Consider the following 13261-nt stretch of genomic DNA (forward strand, 5'->3'; position numbering starts at 1 on the left):
GACACACACACCCCCCCAAAAATAAACCCAAGCCATCTCTTATTCAATCACCCCATCCCGCCCCCCCCCCCCATTTTCTTTTAAGCTTCTCACACTGTAGGACCCGAATCACCCTCCCAATATTTATTGTAGAAGGCTCACATGAAAGAACAGCCCGATTTTTGCTAAATGCAGGTATTTAATTATAGTTTTATTTTTTCCTTATTTATTTTAAAGAAAGCACCCGGTGGTTCTCACGCACATCAGAGATATCAGCCCCCAAGAGAAAACATTTGTAAATCCTTCAAGCAACTTTCTCAGGAATCAGAACGAGACTTTTAGATTTCTTAATAAAATAAAATTTAAAGAAAAACAGAGGAATTTTCCTTCCTCTTTTTAAGTTTTAGATGTAGACTATTTATTCAAATCCTTTAATAGTAAATGGCAAATTATTTATTGTACATTATTTTCATAGAGTAAATAAATGTCTTTATAAAACCAAGAAACGTGTGTTGCTGAATATTTCATTCGAAAATGTGCTAGTTTTGGCCTAAATCATTCGCCTTCCTCTTTCCTGCTTTGCAGTAATGATGTCCTAATAACCTCCTCGTGTGCATTGAGAGAGGAGACAAAAGGAATTGCTCCCAACTAACATTTCAAGAGGCTTCGGGAGTCAGAAATTCAGTTCTGTTTGCATTTTCCTTGAGCTTGGTTTTTATTTATTTTACTTTTTACTAAATCAAAGCAGGACATTTGTTTCTAATTTGAGCATTTGCGGTTATATTTTTGTCACTGAAAATCCCTCCTGTAAGGAAATTGCCGAATAAAGGGATACAAAGCAACACAAAGGCAGCGCTCGGAGAGGCGCTGGGGCCGCGCCGGGGGCCGCAGCCGCTCCGCGGAGCCCCCGCACATTCCGCGGCCCGCGCTGTGGGCGGTGCGGCCGCGCAGTTTCCCGCGGCGATCCCCCCTTCTCCCCCATCCCGGCTTGGCAAGGCGAGCTCTGCTTCTTGCCTTCAGCCCCCTGCTCCTTCTCTCATCTCTTGCAGCAGAAAATAGAGACGTGCCACATCGCAATTCTTGGTGTTTTAAACGTCCCGGACTACAGGAAAAAAAAAAAAAAAAAAGGCGGAAAGGGAGGATTTTGAATAGGTGCAAAAAATCCACCCTGGGAGGATGGTGGGTGCCGGTATTTTAATCAACAAATAATTGTTATAGAAGAAAGGGCTAAGAGATTAGCCTGAAAGAAGCCTTTCCTTTTTCCCCTCTTTTTTAGCAGTACAAACCAGAACTCCCTCGGCCTTTTAAATCTGTGAGCTCCTTCCACGACTAGTTGTGCTGCTCTGTCCCGGCTCGCGGATCCCTTTACGAAAGCTTTCTCACAACATGTAATTTTAAATCCAAAACTCATATATCAGGGAGGGTGAGGAGGGGGGGCGGTGGGGAGGTTTATGAATGAAAAGGGGTCAGCGCAGGAATCAATCGCGGTGACACCCAAAATAAATCATATTACGTCTTTGCTAAGTCATTGGTGTTTCCTCAGACACGGCAGAAATTTGGTAGGCGTTCAAGCGGGGTTTCTGCGAAAGTAACGCGGAAAGAGGAGCCCGGGGGGGCGGCGTGGGGCAGGGAGCGAGCGGCCGGGGCGGGGGGGAGGGTATGGAAACCCGCGGAGGCGGCCTTAAAATGGAGCAGGGAAACGCGGAGAGGAGCGGAGCAGCCATGATAAGCGGCGTTGCCCCTCCAGCCCCTTTCTTTAGGGTGAGGGCAGGGGAAGGCGCAGCCCGGGCCCCCCGCCCGGCTCCTCCGGTCCGCGGGCCGTGGGGGGAGCGCAGCCGCGCCCCGCGGGACCCCGGCCTTTCGGGGGGGCTCTCCCCGGGGCTGCCGACTCCCCCCGCAGAGAGCGGGGCTGTTGGAGGGTCTGCTGGGTGCCTGGAGGTTGCCTGGGTGTTGTCATCCTCCCCCCGGAGCCCCTGGGTAAAGCAGGGAGCCCGGGAAACTTCCGCGTGGTCGCCTGATATTTTATTTCGGATTAAGAGCATCAGAGCCGGGCTTGCTTTCTACTTCGGGCTGTAAAAAGAAATAAAATGAAATAAAGAAAGCCCTCGACAGATGTTTTCGAAATTGCTCTTCGCAGATCTGGATTATCTCTTCCCGCTGTAACAAAGGGGGGTTGATTTTACGGCTACCTTTTTATTCTTAATAATATTGCCAGCCTCTTTCCCTTCCAAACGAGCAGACGTTTCAAGCCTGCTAGCATCTCACTCCGGGAAGGAGTAGGTTTGTATTGAAAATCGAAGTAGATTGCAATTAAAATATGCAAGTGAACATTACTTAACACCTTCCCATAAATAAAAGGAAGCGTCTAGTGCATAGTTTGCACTGCCTGCAGACGAGTTGCCTTCGCATCCCAGCCTAGGAGTCATCATCCCCCCCCCATCGCGCTGCCCTCTCTCAACAGATTTCTCTCTGCTCTGAAAGTCCCAGAGCCATGCGAGGGGAAAGAAAGCCCAGGCGCAGCCCAAGTACCACAGAAGGCTATTCATTATCTTTAAGTTTATTTAATATCTCCAGCTTCTGGAACATACTCTGCGGCAACGTTGGCACCGCCAGACGTTGTCTATCAAAGCGCCATTTGTTCCAGTGCTTTACATATTTCCCCTCTCTTCTCCTCCCCCTCGCAAGCCTGAATACAGGCTTGTTGGGGGCCGGCAGGAGCAGGGAATCAGATGGTCGGGGCTGGCCCAGGCCAAGAGCCCCGAGAGCTGCCGGGGAGCTCCGGGCCGAGGCGGCAGAGCCGGGGGCCACCCGGTCCCCGGGGCCACCCAGCTCTGCCCGGTCCCCGGGGCCACCCAGCTCTGCCCGGTCCCTCGGGCCACCCAGCTCTGCCCGGTCCCCGGGGCCGCTCCGCGCCGTTCTGGTTCGGATGATGGATCTGCGCACCCCCTTTTGCTCCTCCAGAGAAAGGAGCTTCTTATTCAACTTCAAAAGAACGGGCACATAGAGTGATCTCTTCGCAGCTCGATCTCGCAGCGGATTTCCACAAACACACACGCCCTTTCCGTGGGGAAGTGAGGAGGGGAAGGAAGAGGCGGAGGGGAGGGGACAACGGGGGCACCGTCCTCTGCAGGGTCCCCCCTTTCCCGGGGCTGGGAGGGGGCGGCCTCCCCCCGCCCCACGAAGGAGGCAGCGCTGGGGTGGGAAGGGGGCGGGGAAGAGGTTTCCACGAGCCCCCCAACGTAAACCCTGACACCTTATCAATACAAATCTCTAACAAGAGCCCTTCTGCAGATCATAATGACTTCTCAAAGTTGCTGCAGGTCTAGAAAGCATGCCAGTCACAGCCACAGATCAATTCTACACCCACGGAAAGTGACTTAATAAATGGAACCTCGCCAGTTATTATCCTTGCTAACAGCAGGCCCCTTCTTATTTGTCCTAATTAGCAAGACTGAAATGTCGGAGGAAAGAAGGGGAATATTCAATAAAATCTAAATTATTGAATGACTGTAAGATTTCGCCATTAGTTCAGCTATTCTTTACCTTCTTCAAAATGTCAAACAAATGGGGAATGCATATTTGCAACCCTGCCCTTCTGTTCTGTGCAACTGGAGGGCATATATTAAGCATATTAAGCGTATTCAGCTCTTGATCGTTGTCAAAACACTGCAATTGCCTCACGATTATTAACCTAGAAATATGCAAATGAGATACGCTCGCACGTGTTGTAGGGATGCTAAAGTAATATTTATCTTGTGCTGATCTAGTCTGGGGATGTGTTTGCTAAAGAGCTACTCGAAGCCCTAAAGATGTTGAACCAACCCGTTAGAGCCATGGGAAGGCTCAAAGTGGAAAACGTGTGAAGGAAATGCCTGTGAGACAGCGAGGCAGGAGTTGAGCCTTTGAGGTGTTAAGTGGGAAGAGTTAACTTCTGCTGAGGAATCTTTCGACCTTCCTCCTGAGCTGCCGTGCCAGACTCCGGCTTTCCGGGAATATCCCTCCAGTGACGGTTTTCCCAGCTGAGCTGTAGCATCCTTTTCCAGCCCGTAACCGCATCCCAGTCCTCTGTGGCCAGAGCCTGAAGAACGCTCCTAAGGCTCCACCTCCGTCCAAGAAAGGAGCTGGCAGAGGGAATCACCTTCTACTCGCCATCCTGGCACCTCCCGCGTCTATCCCAGCTTTGCCGGTTATTTTTTTCTCTCTTTATATATACATCGAAAGAGTGCCGGGTCCGGAGAAACTAATTTAAGAATCGCTGCAGTTCGGCCAGGTGAATCTAGTTTTCAACCCCAGCGGGACATTGTTTAAACTAACGCTGGTTGATATCAATAATGCTGGCTTACTAATATTAGCAACGTTGATGAAGTTGTTAATAAATTCATGCACTTCTTGAAGGGCGGGTTTAGGTGGAGCTAGCCCACGCCGGGCCTGCCAGGTGCTGGATCTGAATGAAACGCGGAGGGTTTGGGACCCTTCTGGTTCAGTGCCGGCCCTGCAATCCCCTGGAGCTGCGCGGGGCCGGCGCTGAGCCCAGAGGCCCGGGTGAGGGTCCCTCGGGTTCGTCGAGCTGTCCCGGGGGAAGGCAGGGACCGCCTGGAGAGGGCTCGGCCGGGGTGAGGAGCCCGTAGGGGCTGCCCGCTACGAGAAGGAGCACCGCTGTGCAGTGCACGGGAAGAGCAGATAGAGACCTCTCCTCTCCACTCTCACCGAGTAGAAAGGCTTAAAAGAACCTCATTAGTGAGACGGCCCGGCTTACTGACACACCCCTGCCCTGGGGACCACGTAGAAATAGCCGATGTGATTCACAAGAAACAGGGCAGGTTCCCCAGAGCCGTCAGAGACCAACATTTGATCTTTTGGCGCAGGAGGAGGCGGGGTTTGCTGTCTCTGTGCCACCCTCAAAAGAAAAAAAAAATATCGAAAGAGGCATTTCTCATCCAAATCTTCCACGGAGAGTGTTGGGCAGGAGACCGAGAACACAAACCGTGTCCCCCCCTCCGGGGGATGCTGAGCACCTGGGGACCGTCCCCGTCCACGGACAACATCGTGCTGGAGCCGGTGCCTGTGCCCACCCCGACCCGGCCCGTCCCCGCCGCCGCGCCCGCCCTGCTCCCGAGGGCGGCAGAGAAGAACGATCGTATCTTATCTTAATGGTCTCGTATTTATTCTGCAGCTCGGAGATAACCTGGTGTTTGTAATTCATTAAGAGGATTCCTTCTGCACTTCTCCGAACTCCCAAACTCTGAAGCATTCTTTTCCCCCATATATTATTTTCCCTCTTCAGTTTTTAGCCCCAAATATAGCTTAGCAGGCTATGATCTAACCAGGACACACGCCGGGGCTATAAATTTCTCTGACAATTTCTAGGGACAAGTCCTTTTTGGTGATAACGAAGTCCACAGCCAAACACACACCCCCAGCGCCAGCAGTGCTTCTTATAAATCACCCCGCCAGGAGCCAGAAGTGACATTTCTTACGCACGACACAAACTTTCTCCGCAGAGTTATATTTAACTCCAAAACGCAGCATCTCAAGACTCTGAGCACTCTGGAGCCTTTGGAAATGCCTCATTCTTTCTGTGTCGCCTGCCAGAAAGCTCCTCGGGTGAAGATTTTTCACAAGAGATGGTCCCACAAACCGCCTTAGAAGGGTCCAATCCCTCTGTGTCAGGGGAGTGTTTGAAAGCAAACAAACCATCTTTTGGGGAAAGGGAGAAAAGTCCTCTCGTTTTCCACCCTCCCCGCTCCTGCCCCAGGCTGCTGCAGCCCCGAGTTTCATGGAGCCGCTTTATGCCGCTAAAAGGGAGAAACTGTTCTCAATAAAAGGTTTATTTTAATAAGATGTCTTCATCGAGTTGGAACAAAAGGCGTGGTTTTCCCCAGGGGACCAAAAGCCCCATCTTGCTATTTTAGTAGTGAGGGGGGCTGTGGGTGTGTTTTCAGCCCGGGACAGCAAGTCCATGAGCTGCCCCAGGTTTTGTCACACCGAGACCCTCTGCCTCGGGGTGGACGGAGGGGCCAAGGGCACCGGATGGCTTTGGTGGGCATGAGAGGTCTCCCCCCCCCCAAGAGCTCCGCGGAAGAACGGTGTGCTGCTGCTGCTACCCTCCTCATTCCTTATCTGCTCGTCAATTAAAGCCCGGGCTTTAGGGGCGGTCGCTCCTGAACTGTTTCAGGCCCGCATCAGCTGCCGGGGAGCGGGAAAGCAGCTCTGGGTGGATGCTGCACACTCCGTACCGTGCGAGAAAGCTGGACCAGGAGGCACGGAAATTATTTTCTCTGCCTCCCATGGACCAGCCGACGCCGTTCCCGGGCAGCACAGTTTATTTTTCCAGTAATCAGAGAACTAAAAATTCCCAACTCACCCTCTATCCTTACCCATCTCCAGATATTTTATTTTAATCCTGTTGAGTGAAAGACGGCAGCATCCCCAAAACGGTGCCATCTGTGGTTTAAGGGGTAGGAATAATTACTGTCTCCCTCAATACATAAGCGAAAATCCAGCAACAAATATAATCAAAGGCTAATTAGCTATTTTCCGGGGGAAGAGGAGAGAGGGAGGACAGAGCTCTGATAATCTGAGAATCTCCACCTACACCTTTTCTTTGCCCTCCTTGACCGTTTTCCCTCTCTCAACTCCCAATAAACAGGTTTTAAATAAATAAATGTGTGATAGAATTAGGTTTACCCGACGATTGGTTGTTATCAATAATCTGATATTTCTTTCTTCTGCAGGTTATGAAGGTCTATACCGAAACTGAGTCTCACACCTTCTCCAAAATGGGAATTAAACCCTATAATAATAACAACAGTGATTTGATATCGGATCCAGGGCAAGGGGCTAAGCAGAAAATTTGGAAAAGCGATTCCTAAGCGATTCCCAGCGTGCCTGCATACCCGTTGACGCTGCGGCTTTCGAAAATATTGCACATTCTCCACAAGTCATGTCACTTTGGGGAAGTAAACCGGAGCCGGAGGGCAAGTGGGGGCTGAAATGCAGCTATTCCGCTGGCCCTGGCCGGGGCCCTCAGCCTGGCAGCTCCAGGAAGGGGCACCCAGGGGAGCCCCGGCGGGGATCCCAGCACTTTCCATCCCGTCACACCTCGAAATATGCCCGGTGTTTTGGTGCCTGGGCTCTCACGGCAGGTAAGAAGTGAAGGGCCTGAGCAGGCTGCCGAGGGGAGCAGATGGCGAGCGGCCCCGCAGTGCCGGGGGCAGGAGGAGCGGGAAGGCAGCCGCCCCATTCTGGGAGAAACCGGCTCCCACACCCCAGCTTTGGCGATCTGACAGTTACTTTCAAAGAGGGACAAAAAAAAAAAGTCTTTGACCAAGTGACTTCAGCTTCACACATCCCCTCCTCGGCTCTATCTCCACTTTCACACACCCGTCCCACCAGTATCTTCACTTTCCCCCAAAACCGGGGTTGGAGTAGTCCCGAGGACCACATTTCATCCCCAGCTCGGGGCGGGATAATCGCTGCATTTCATGGCTAAAATTTTAATCCCGTCCTATCCGATTTTTCCATCAACCAGAGAAACTCTGAGCACCCTAGAGCTGCCCCAGGTCTGAACTTTGGTTTAGCTTTCGCTGAGAGGAGATGTATAGCAAAACTTTTTCCTCCATAACTGCGCAGCAGTGGGCTCTCTCGGAGCTAATTCTGAAACTCCAGAAGACAGCTGTATTTTAATGACATAAAGCATGCCTTTAATGTAACAGCGGAGTGAGATCACGGTGGAAAATTATCAGACAATACGGAACAATTGATTCGAAGATGAAATAAACATCTATCCTTTTCTTTTTTCATTTTACACCCATAAATCATCTATTGTAAGCATCGTTTAAATATAATACATTCATTTAAACGCGAGTGCAAGATAATATAAAAAGCACTCCTGGAATCAAATTAGAAACCGATTTCTCTTGCAAGGGGAATGACATAAGAGTTGCTTTGAATCTTTATAATCATTTTCGGTTGTTTTATGCAAAAAAAGGAGATAGCGAGTTCCAGAGAACATTTGTAACCTAAAAGATTTTCTTCTTGAATATCTCAGCATCAGCAAAGTCGGCAGAATAAATGAATAAATAGGCACGCAGCTCTGGAAATATTTTTCTCCTTATTCTTTTTATTGAAAGACGAGAGTTGTAACTGGCTAAAACTCACGTTTTCTCTCGGAGGGGGGGGGGGGGGGGGATGTTAAAGGAGGGAGGAAGGTTGATGCCATGGCTGCCTGTGTCGCAGTTTCTTAACAAATGTTACCCCACCGTGTTGCATCAGCCAAACCTACCAACTAAAGGACGTGTTTATGCCTTTCAAAGTGAACTTTTGCCCTGGGGAAAAAAACAAAACAAAACAAAACAAAACCCTCCTGGTTCTTCTTAGAGGCTGAATAACCACTAAATATCCTGACAAGTAACAAATGACTGTGGGCGTCATATTGTTGGGTGCTCTTGTCTCCCTTCTGCTAACAAGTAAATAAATGTTTCCCACCTATGTTTCCATTCTGTGAGCAGTGGAGTGGCCGGTCTGAAGTCAGTGTCTTTCCACCTACTCATCAGCCGGGCTCTGCCTGGGGAAAGCTCCAGGCTGACAACAGATTCCGGGAAAGATCAAACTAGATTTGCCATGGAAAAGCAGAGCTTAATGCTCGAGAATTGGTTAAAGCCCTTAAAACATTTCCTGTTTTCAGTAGTAAATGTGGAGGTGCGTGGGTGAATGGATGAATAGGAAGATACATAGATAGACACATGGATCATTTTTAGATCCATTCCTCTAATTGCCAAGCTGGGCATGGTATTTCTCCAACAAAAGACGTTCTGTCTTCCTAACTTTATTTCATCGCCTCATTAGAATATTGATTTAATTACATTGCTTTTACCCACACTGGCCCTAGACACAAAGCCGGTGTGGCAAAATTAAAACACATGGAGCGTATTTTTCTTAGAAGTTTTTATTAGACGTCTCAGCTCAGAAAACGCCAAACACGTTCAAGCCACTTTCTAGGGAAAAGTTTCGAAATGAAGAAAGGAGCATCCTTTTGTGCTTGGGGGGGACAGAGTAGTCACACCTCCCTCCCTCTTTTCCCTCTGGCTTTCTTTTTCTCACATGGAGCTAGGGTTGGGGAAAAGCTTCCTTTTAAGTTGGGCAACGGGAAGTTCTGCCGAAATTTGCTAACCGCATAACTTGGGGGCCTTTTTAGCACTTGAAACAGTCGTGGATAATTCTAATTCTTCTCTCAGCCCCTCTTCCCCTCCACCTCCCCGCACCCCACCTCCCGCCTCTCTTTTAAAGTCTTTGAGGAAAGATTTTGACGTATTCGTGTTGTTATCAGATTGATGGGCAGGGTTTGATTGAAACCCCTTTGTCATGCAAATGTCAGGGCCTTGATGGATGAGCTCAGAGATGTGACAAACTTGAGGAGCCCCTCGCTCATTGGGCTGGGGGCGGACCACGTGCCCCCCCCGGCCCCCCCCGGCCCCGCCGACGGCTGCGGGGCTCGAGGGCCAGCGATGCATGGAAGGAAGTTTTACAGCTTTGACATACTATCTAAAGGTTGTAGGGCAGGCGGAATCCCCCCCAAAACAGGCTGACCCTCCTCCATCAGTGGCAGATGGACAATACTAGGATGAACTCCTTCTTAGAGTATGCAATTTGTAACCGTGGGACGGGCGCCTACCACCATTTAGAGCAAAGCTCCCCTTCCTTCCCCTCGTGCTCAGGTAGCCCCGCCAGTGACACTTTTCACGGGGACGGGCGCTTTGGCGTGGGAGGGAGCGCGGCCGCGGCCGCCCAGCTCCCCCAGCAGAGCCCCGGCTACCACCCTCCCTCCTCCGGGCGCCCCGTCCCCTTTGCAGGCGCTGCCCCAGCCGGGGGGTTCCCAGCCCAAACCTGCAGCCCCAGCTACGGGCACCACCAGCTCTACCTCGGTCAGCAGGACGCGGATGGGGTGTACTTCCAAGCGGCCGGGTACTCCGCCAACGCGGGATCCAACCTCAGCTCCTTAGCAGAGAGCTACTGCGGGGCGGTGGCGGCAGCTGGGCAGTACCAGCAACAACACCTTTACGGGCAGGAGCAGCCCAGCTACTTGCCCGGTGTTTACAGCAACCTCTCGTCTTCTTTAAACGAGGACAAAGACCCTGCGTGCCCCTCCGAGCCGTGCCCCAACGCCAGCGCCACGCAGACTTTCGACTGGATGAAAGTGAAGAGAAACCCGCCCAAGACAGGTGAGTTTTGGGAGCGCAGAGCTGGGCAAGGATAGTCCCCAGCCGGGCGAGGAGGGAGGTGGGGGGCAGCTCCTCAGCTCTGCAGGGAAAGGTTTTCCTTCTCCGGGGTTTGTACCCCAGGTAACTGGGCTCATCTTACAGGGGAGCACGGATTTGGTTTGCTCTGGGGGTTTGGGATTTTTTTTTTTTTTTTTTTTTTTTTAACATCAGCTCAGCGCTGCGGAAAAGCCAGCTAGAGATTTTCCAGACACAGCTGATGAAGGGTCCCTGAGCTCAGTTTCCCGCAGGCCCAATGCTATTTAAGCCCAGCTCGGAATAGGAAACGCTCCGGGCTTCCTGCTTCTTCCACAGTCGTGGCTTCCATCTCCCCTATTGTTCAACTTCCTTCTCCACAACCTTCCTTAAATCACAATCTTCCCTCCTCCTCCCCCCATCATCAGCCTCACCCTCCCCTTCCACTCCTTCCCACGGACTCGCAAGTCTCATGGCAGTTTGCAGGGAACTGGAGGGAATGGTTGGAAAGGGGGGACAGCCCTGCAGAGCCCGGGGTGGCCTATCCCTCCAGGTTGTGTTCCTGGGCTGGGAAGCCAGAGGTAGCTGAGGGGTCGGGAGGGAGCATCGGGCGGTAGAGGGACCAAATGCCCAGGAGAGGAGGGAAGTGGGGGGCAAGCCCGCACCCACAGCCCCCCCCGTCCCAGCGAGGGAGTTGCTCTGGCTGCTCCTGCCCTGTTGGTGTTTGCTCGTTAACAGCTAAAGTGTCGGAGTACGGACTGCCGGGCCAGCCCAACACCATCCGCACCAACTTCACCACCAAGCAGCTGACAGAGCTGGAGAAAGAGTTTCACTTTAACAAGTACCTCACCCGGGCCCGGAGGGTGGAAATCGCTGCTACGCTGGAGCTCAACGAAACCCAGGTCAAGATCTGGTTTCAGAACAGGCGGATGAAGCAGAAGAAGAGGGAAAAGGAAGGTCTCGCCCCGGCTGCTGCCTCCAGGTCTGCGAAGGAAGCGAGCGAAGCCTCGGATCAGTCCAACTGCACCTCACCTGAGGCCTCCCCCAGCTCCGTGTCTTCCTGAAACGCGTCCCCGCAGGGACAGGGATCAGCCCGGGGCTGCCCCCGAGGGACAGCTGCTCCCTCCAGACCCCCACAGACACACACGCACGAACACGCCCCTCCCACGCACAGCCCCGTCTGCACACACGTGTGGAAGCAGGGCCACGCTGCCCTGCGAGCAGTCCCTTCGGCTCCATCTGTCTCCACACGTGTGATACCAATTCTCCCGCTTGCATTTCTCTCTTAATTTATAGACCCCCTGTAAAACACTGGACTCCAAAGGAGCAGCTGTGTCCTCCTATATCCTTAGCAATAGGCGTTTGTCTCAGGGACATTTCTCCCTCTCCCTTCTCCCTCCCTATAGGAACTGCACTTTCAACTACAGAAACTTTAAAACGAATTTAGTTTTCACCCGTTTTAAAGATGTGCACAATGATTTTTGCCTGCAAGAATCTTACGTTTGATGTATTTTTCCTCCCCGCAAGATTGTAAAAAAGTTTGGGGTATTTTTTTGTTTCCCTTTTATTTACTGTATGTATATCTTGGAATGAGATTTGAGGTGCCCGAGATGCTAGAGGCCTCTGCAAAGACCCAAACACCAAGAAAAAAAAAAAAAAAAAAAAAAAAAAAGCAACTCCTCTGCTACCATTTTGCACTATTACTGCTTTACAGGGTTTTCCACACGCTCTGCGGCTGTGACTGTTACTGATCCTGGGGGAGGGGGGGTTGTGCTATCAGAGAAAACGAGAAGAGGCGCAGGCTGACCTCGGGGTACTTTGGGCAACGGTGACTGTCGTAGGAAGTGTGAAGGTGGACGGGAACAGGCTGCGGGGGGACCGCGGGGGTTCCCCCCCCCCGGCGCTGATGCACTGGCTGCTATTTATTGTACATCTCGATAGCCCGAAGTCTCGGAGTGAAGTAGCACGGTTCCTTGTACCCCCACCCTCTTAGGTTTATCGGAGTCCGATAAAAACATTATTTAACCATGACTAAATTGTTTCGCTTCCCCACGAGAAACTTGAGGGTCGGACGAACTGAAAACCACGGCAACTTCTGTTAAAGATTGTTTTAAAGGGAAAAACGTTATCGAGAAAAACTAACAGTTTCTTAATCGGAATCTCCCATTTTCCCTCCACTCCCTTCCACGTGCTCTGTATCTCGAAATGAAACTACCTCAGTCTAATAAAGTTTACTTTTTCCACATGCAAGTTCTCTTGACTTTAAGCGAAATGGAAACCTCTCCCTACCAGGGAAATGCGCGACACGGGGCGGGGGGAGCCCGGGCTCGGAAGGCGGAGGAGGAGGAAGGAAAAAGTCTCCAGCCGCTGCCAAGGCTCCCAAACAAAACGCCCGATTCTGCTTTCTGCGGGTACCCTACGACACCCCCGTCGGCATCGGCAGGATCGGGCCCGGCGCTCGCCTCCGTTTCGGGGGCGTGCAAAGCAAATCCCCCAGACGCGACCGCATAGAAACGTGGCGCTCCCCACGTGGAGTAATTTCACAGTGCAAGGAGGCCTGATGAGAACAAAAAATCATCATCCTCAGTGTAAGCATCTCTGCCCAGAAGCCGATCTGTATTACTGAAGCAGCAACTTTAACTGGAACGGACTTGGGGTCCGGGGTGGGGGCAAAGTGAGTTTCTAATTTTTACGGAACAGTTCTGCCAGGCTGATCCAACTCAAAACCAAAACCAAGCGTCAAATTGGTTTCATCCCTTCAGCTTCCCAAGGCCACCCCTGGAAGGGGGTTTTCCACAGTATAAGTAACACGCGAGACGGCCCGCCGTGGGTAGCGGCAGCGCTGCGCGGCGGGGCAGAGCTGTCCTGGGGCCGGGCGGGGAGGGGCAGGCAGCGAGCCCGGGTATAGCTCTGACCTTTTTACCTCGAAACGCCTCCGGGATTTCTAAACAAGTAAACAGAGGGGCTGCCAGGAGAAACTATTGTTCTGGCTTCGTCAAATTTGCAAACCTTTTCGGTGGGGGCGTGAGTGGGGTGAGGAATGAGCCAAG

At 51.7% G+C, this 13261-nt stretch overlaps 1 protein-coding gene across 1 annotated transcript; it reads left to right on the top strand.

Annotated features, from left to right (window-relative positions):
- The first annotated feature begins 9586 nt into the window (after positions 1-9586).
- On the top strand, positions 9587-11275 carry HOXB1 (homeobox B1). Its single transcript, XM_032989647.1, has 2 exons — positions 9587-10199; positions 10950-11275. The coding sequence occupies exons 1-2, from the start codon at positions 9587-9589 to the stop codon at positions 11273-11275; spliced, it is 939 nt and encodes a 312-aa protein (XP_032845538.1).
- The last annotated feature ends 1986 nt before the right edge of the window (positions 11276-13261 follow it).

Source organism: Tyto alba, unplaced genomic scaffold, assembly GCF_018691265.1.
Source record: "Tyto alba isolate M040663 unplaced genomic scaffold, T.alba_DEE_v4.0 Super-Scaffold_12, whole genome shotgun sequence".
Taxonomy (NCBI): domain Eukaryota; kingdom Metazoa; phylum Chordata; class Aves; order Strigiformes; family Tytonidae; genus Tyto; species Tyto alba.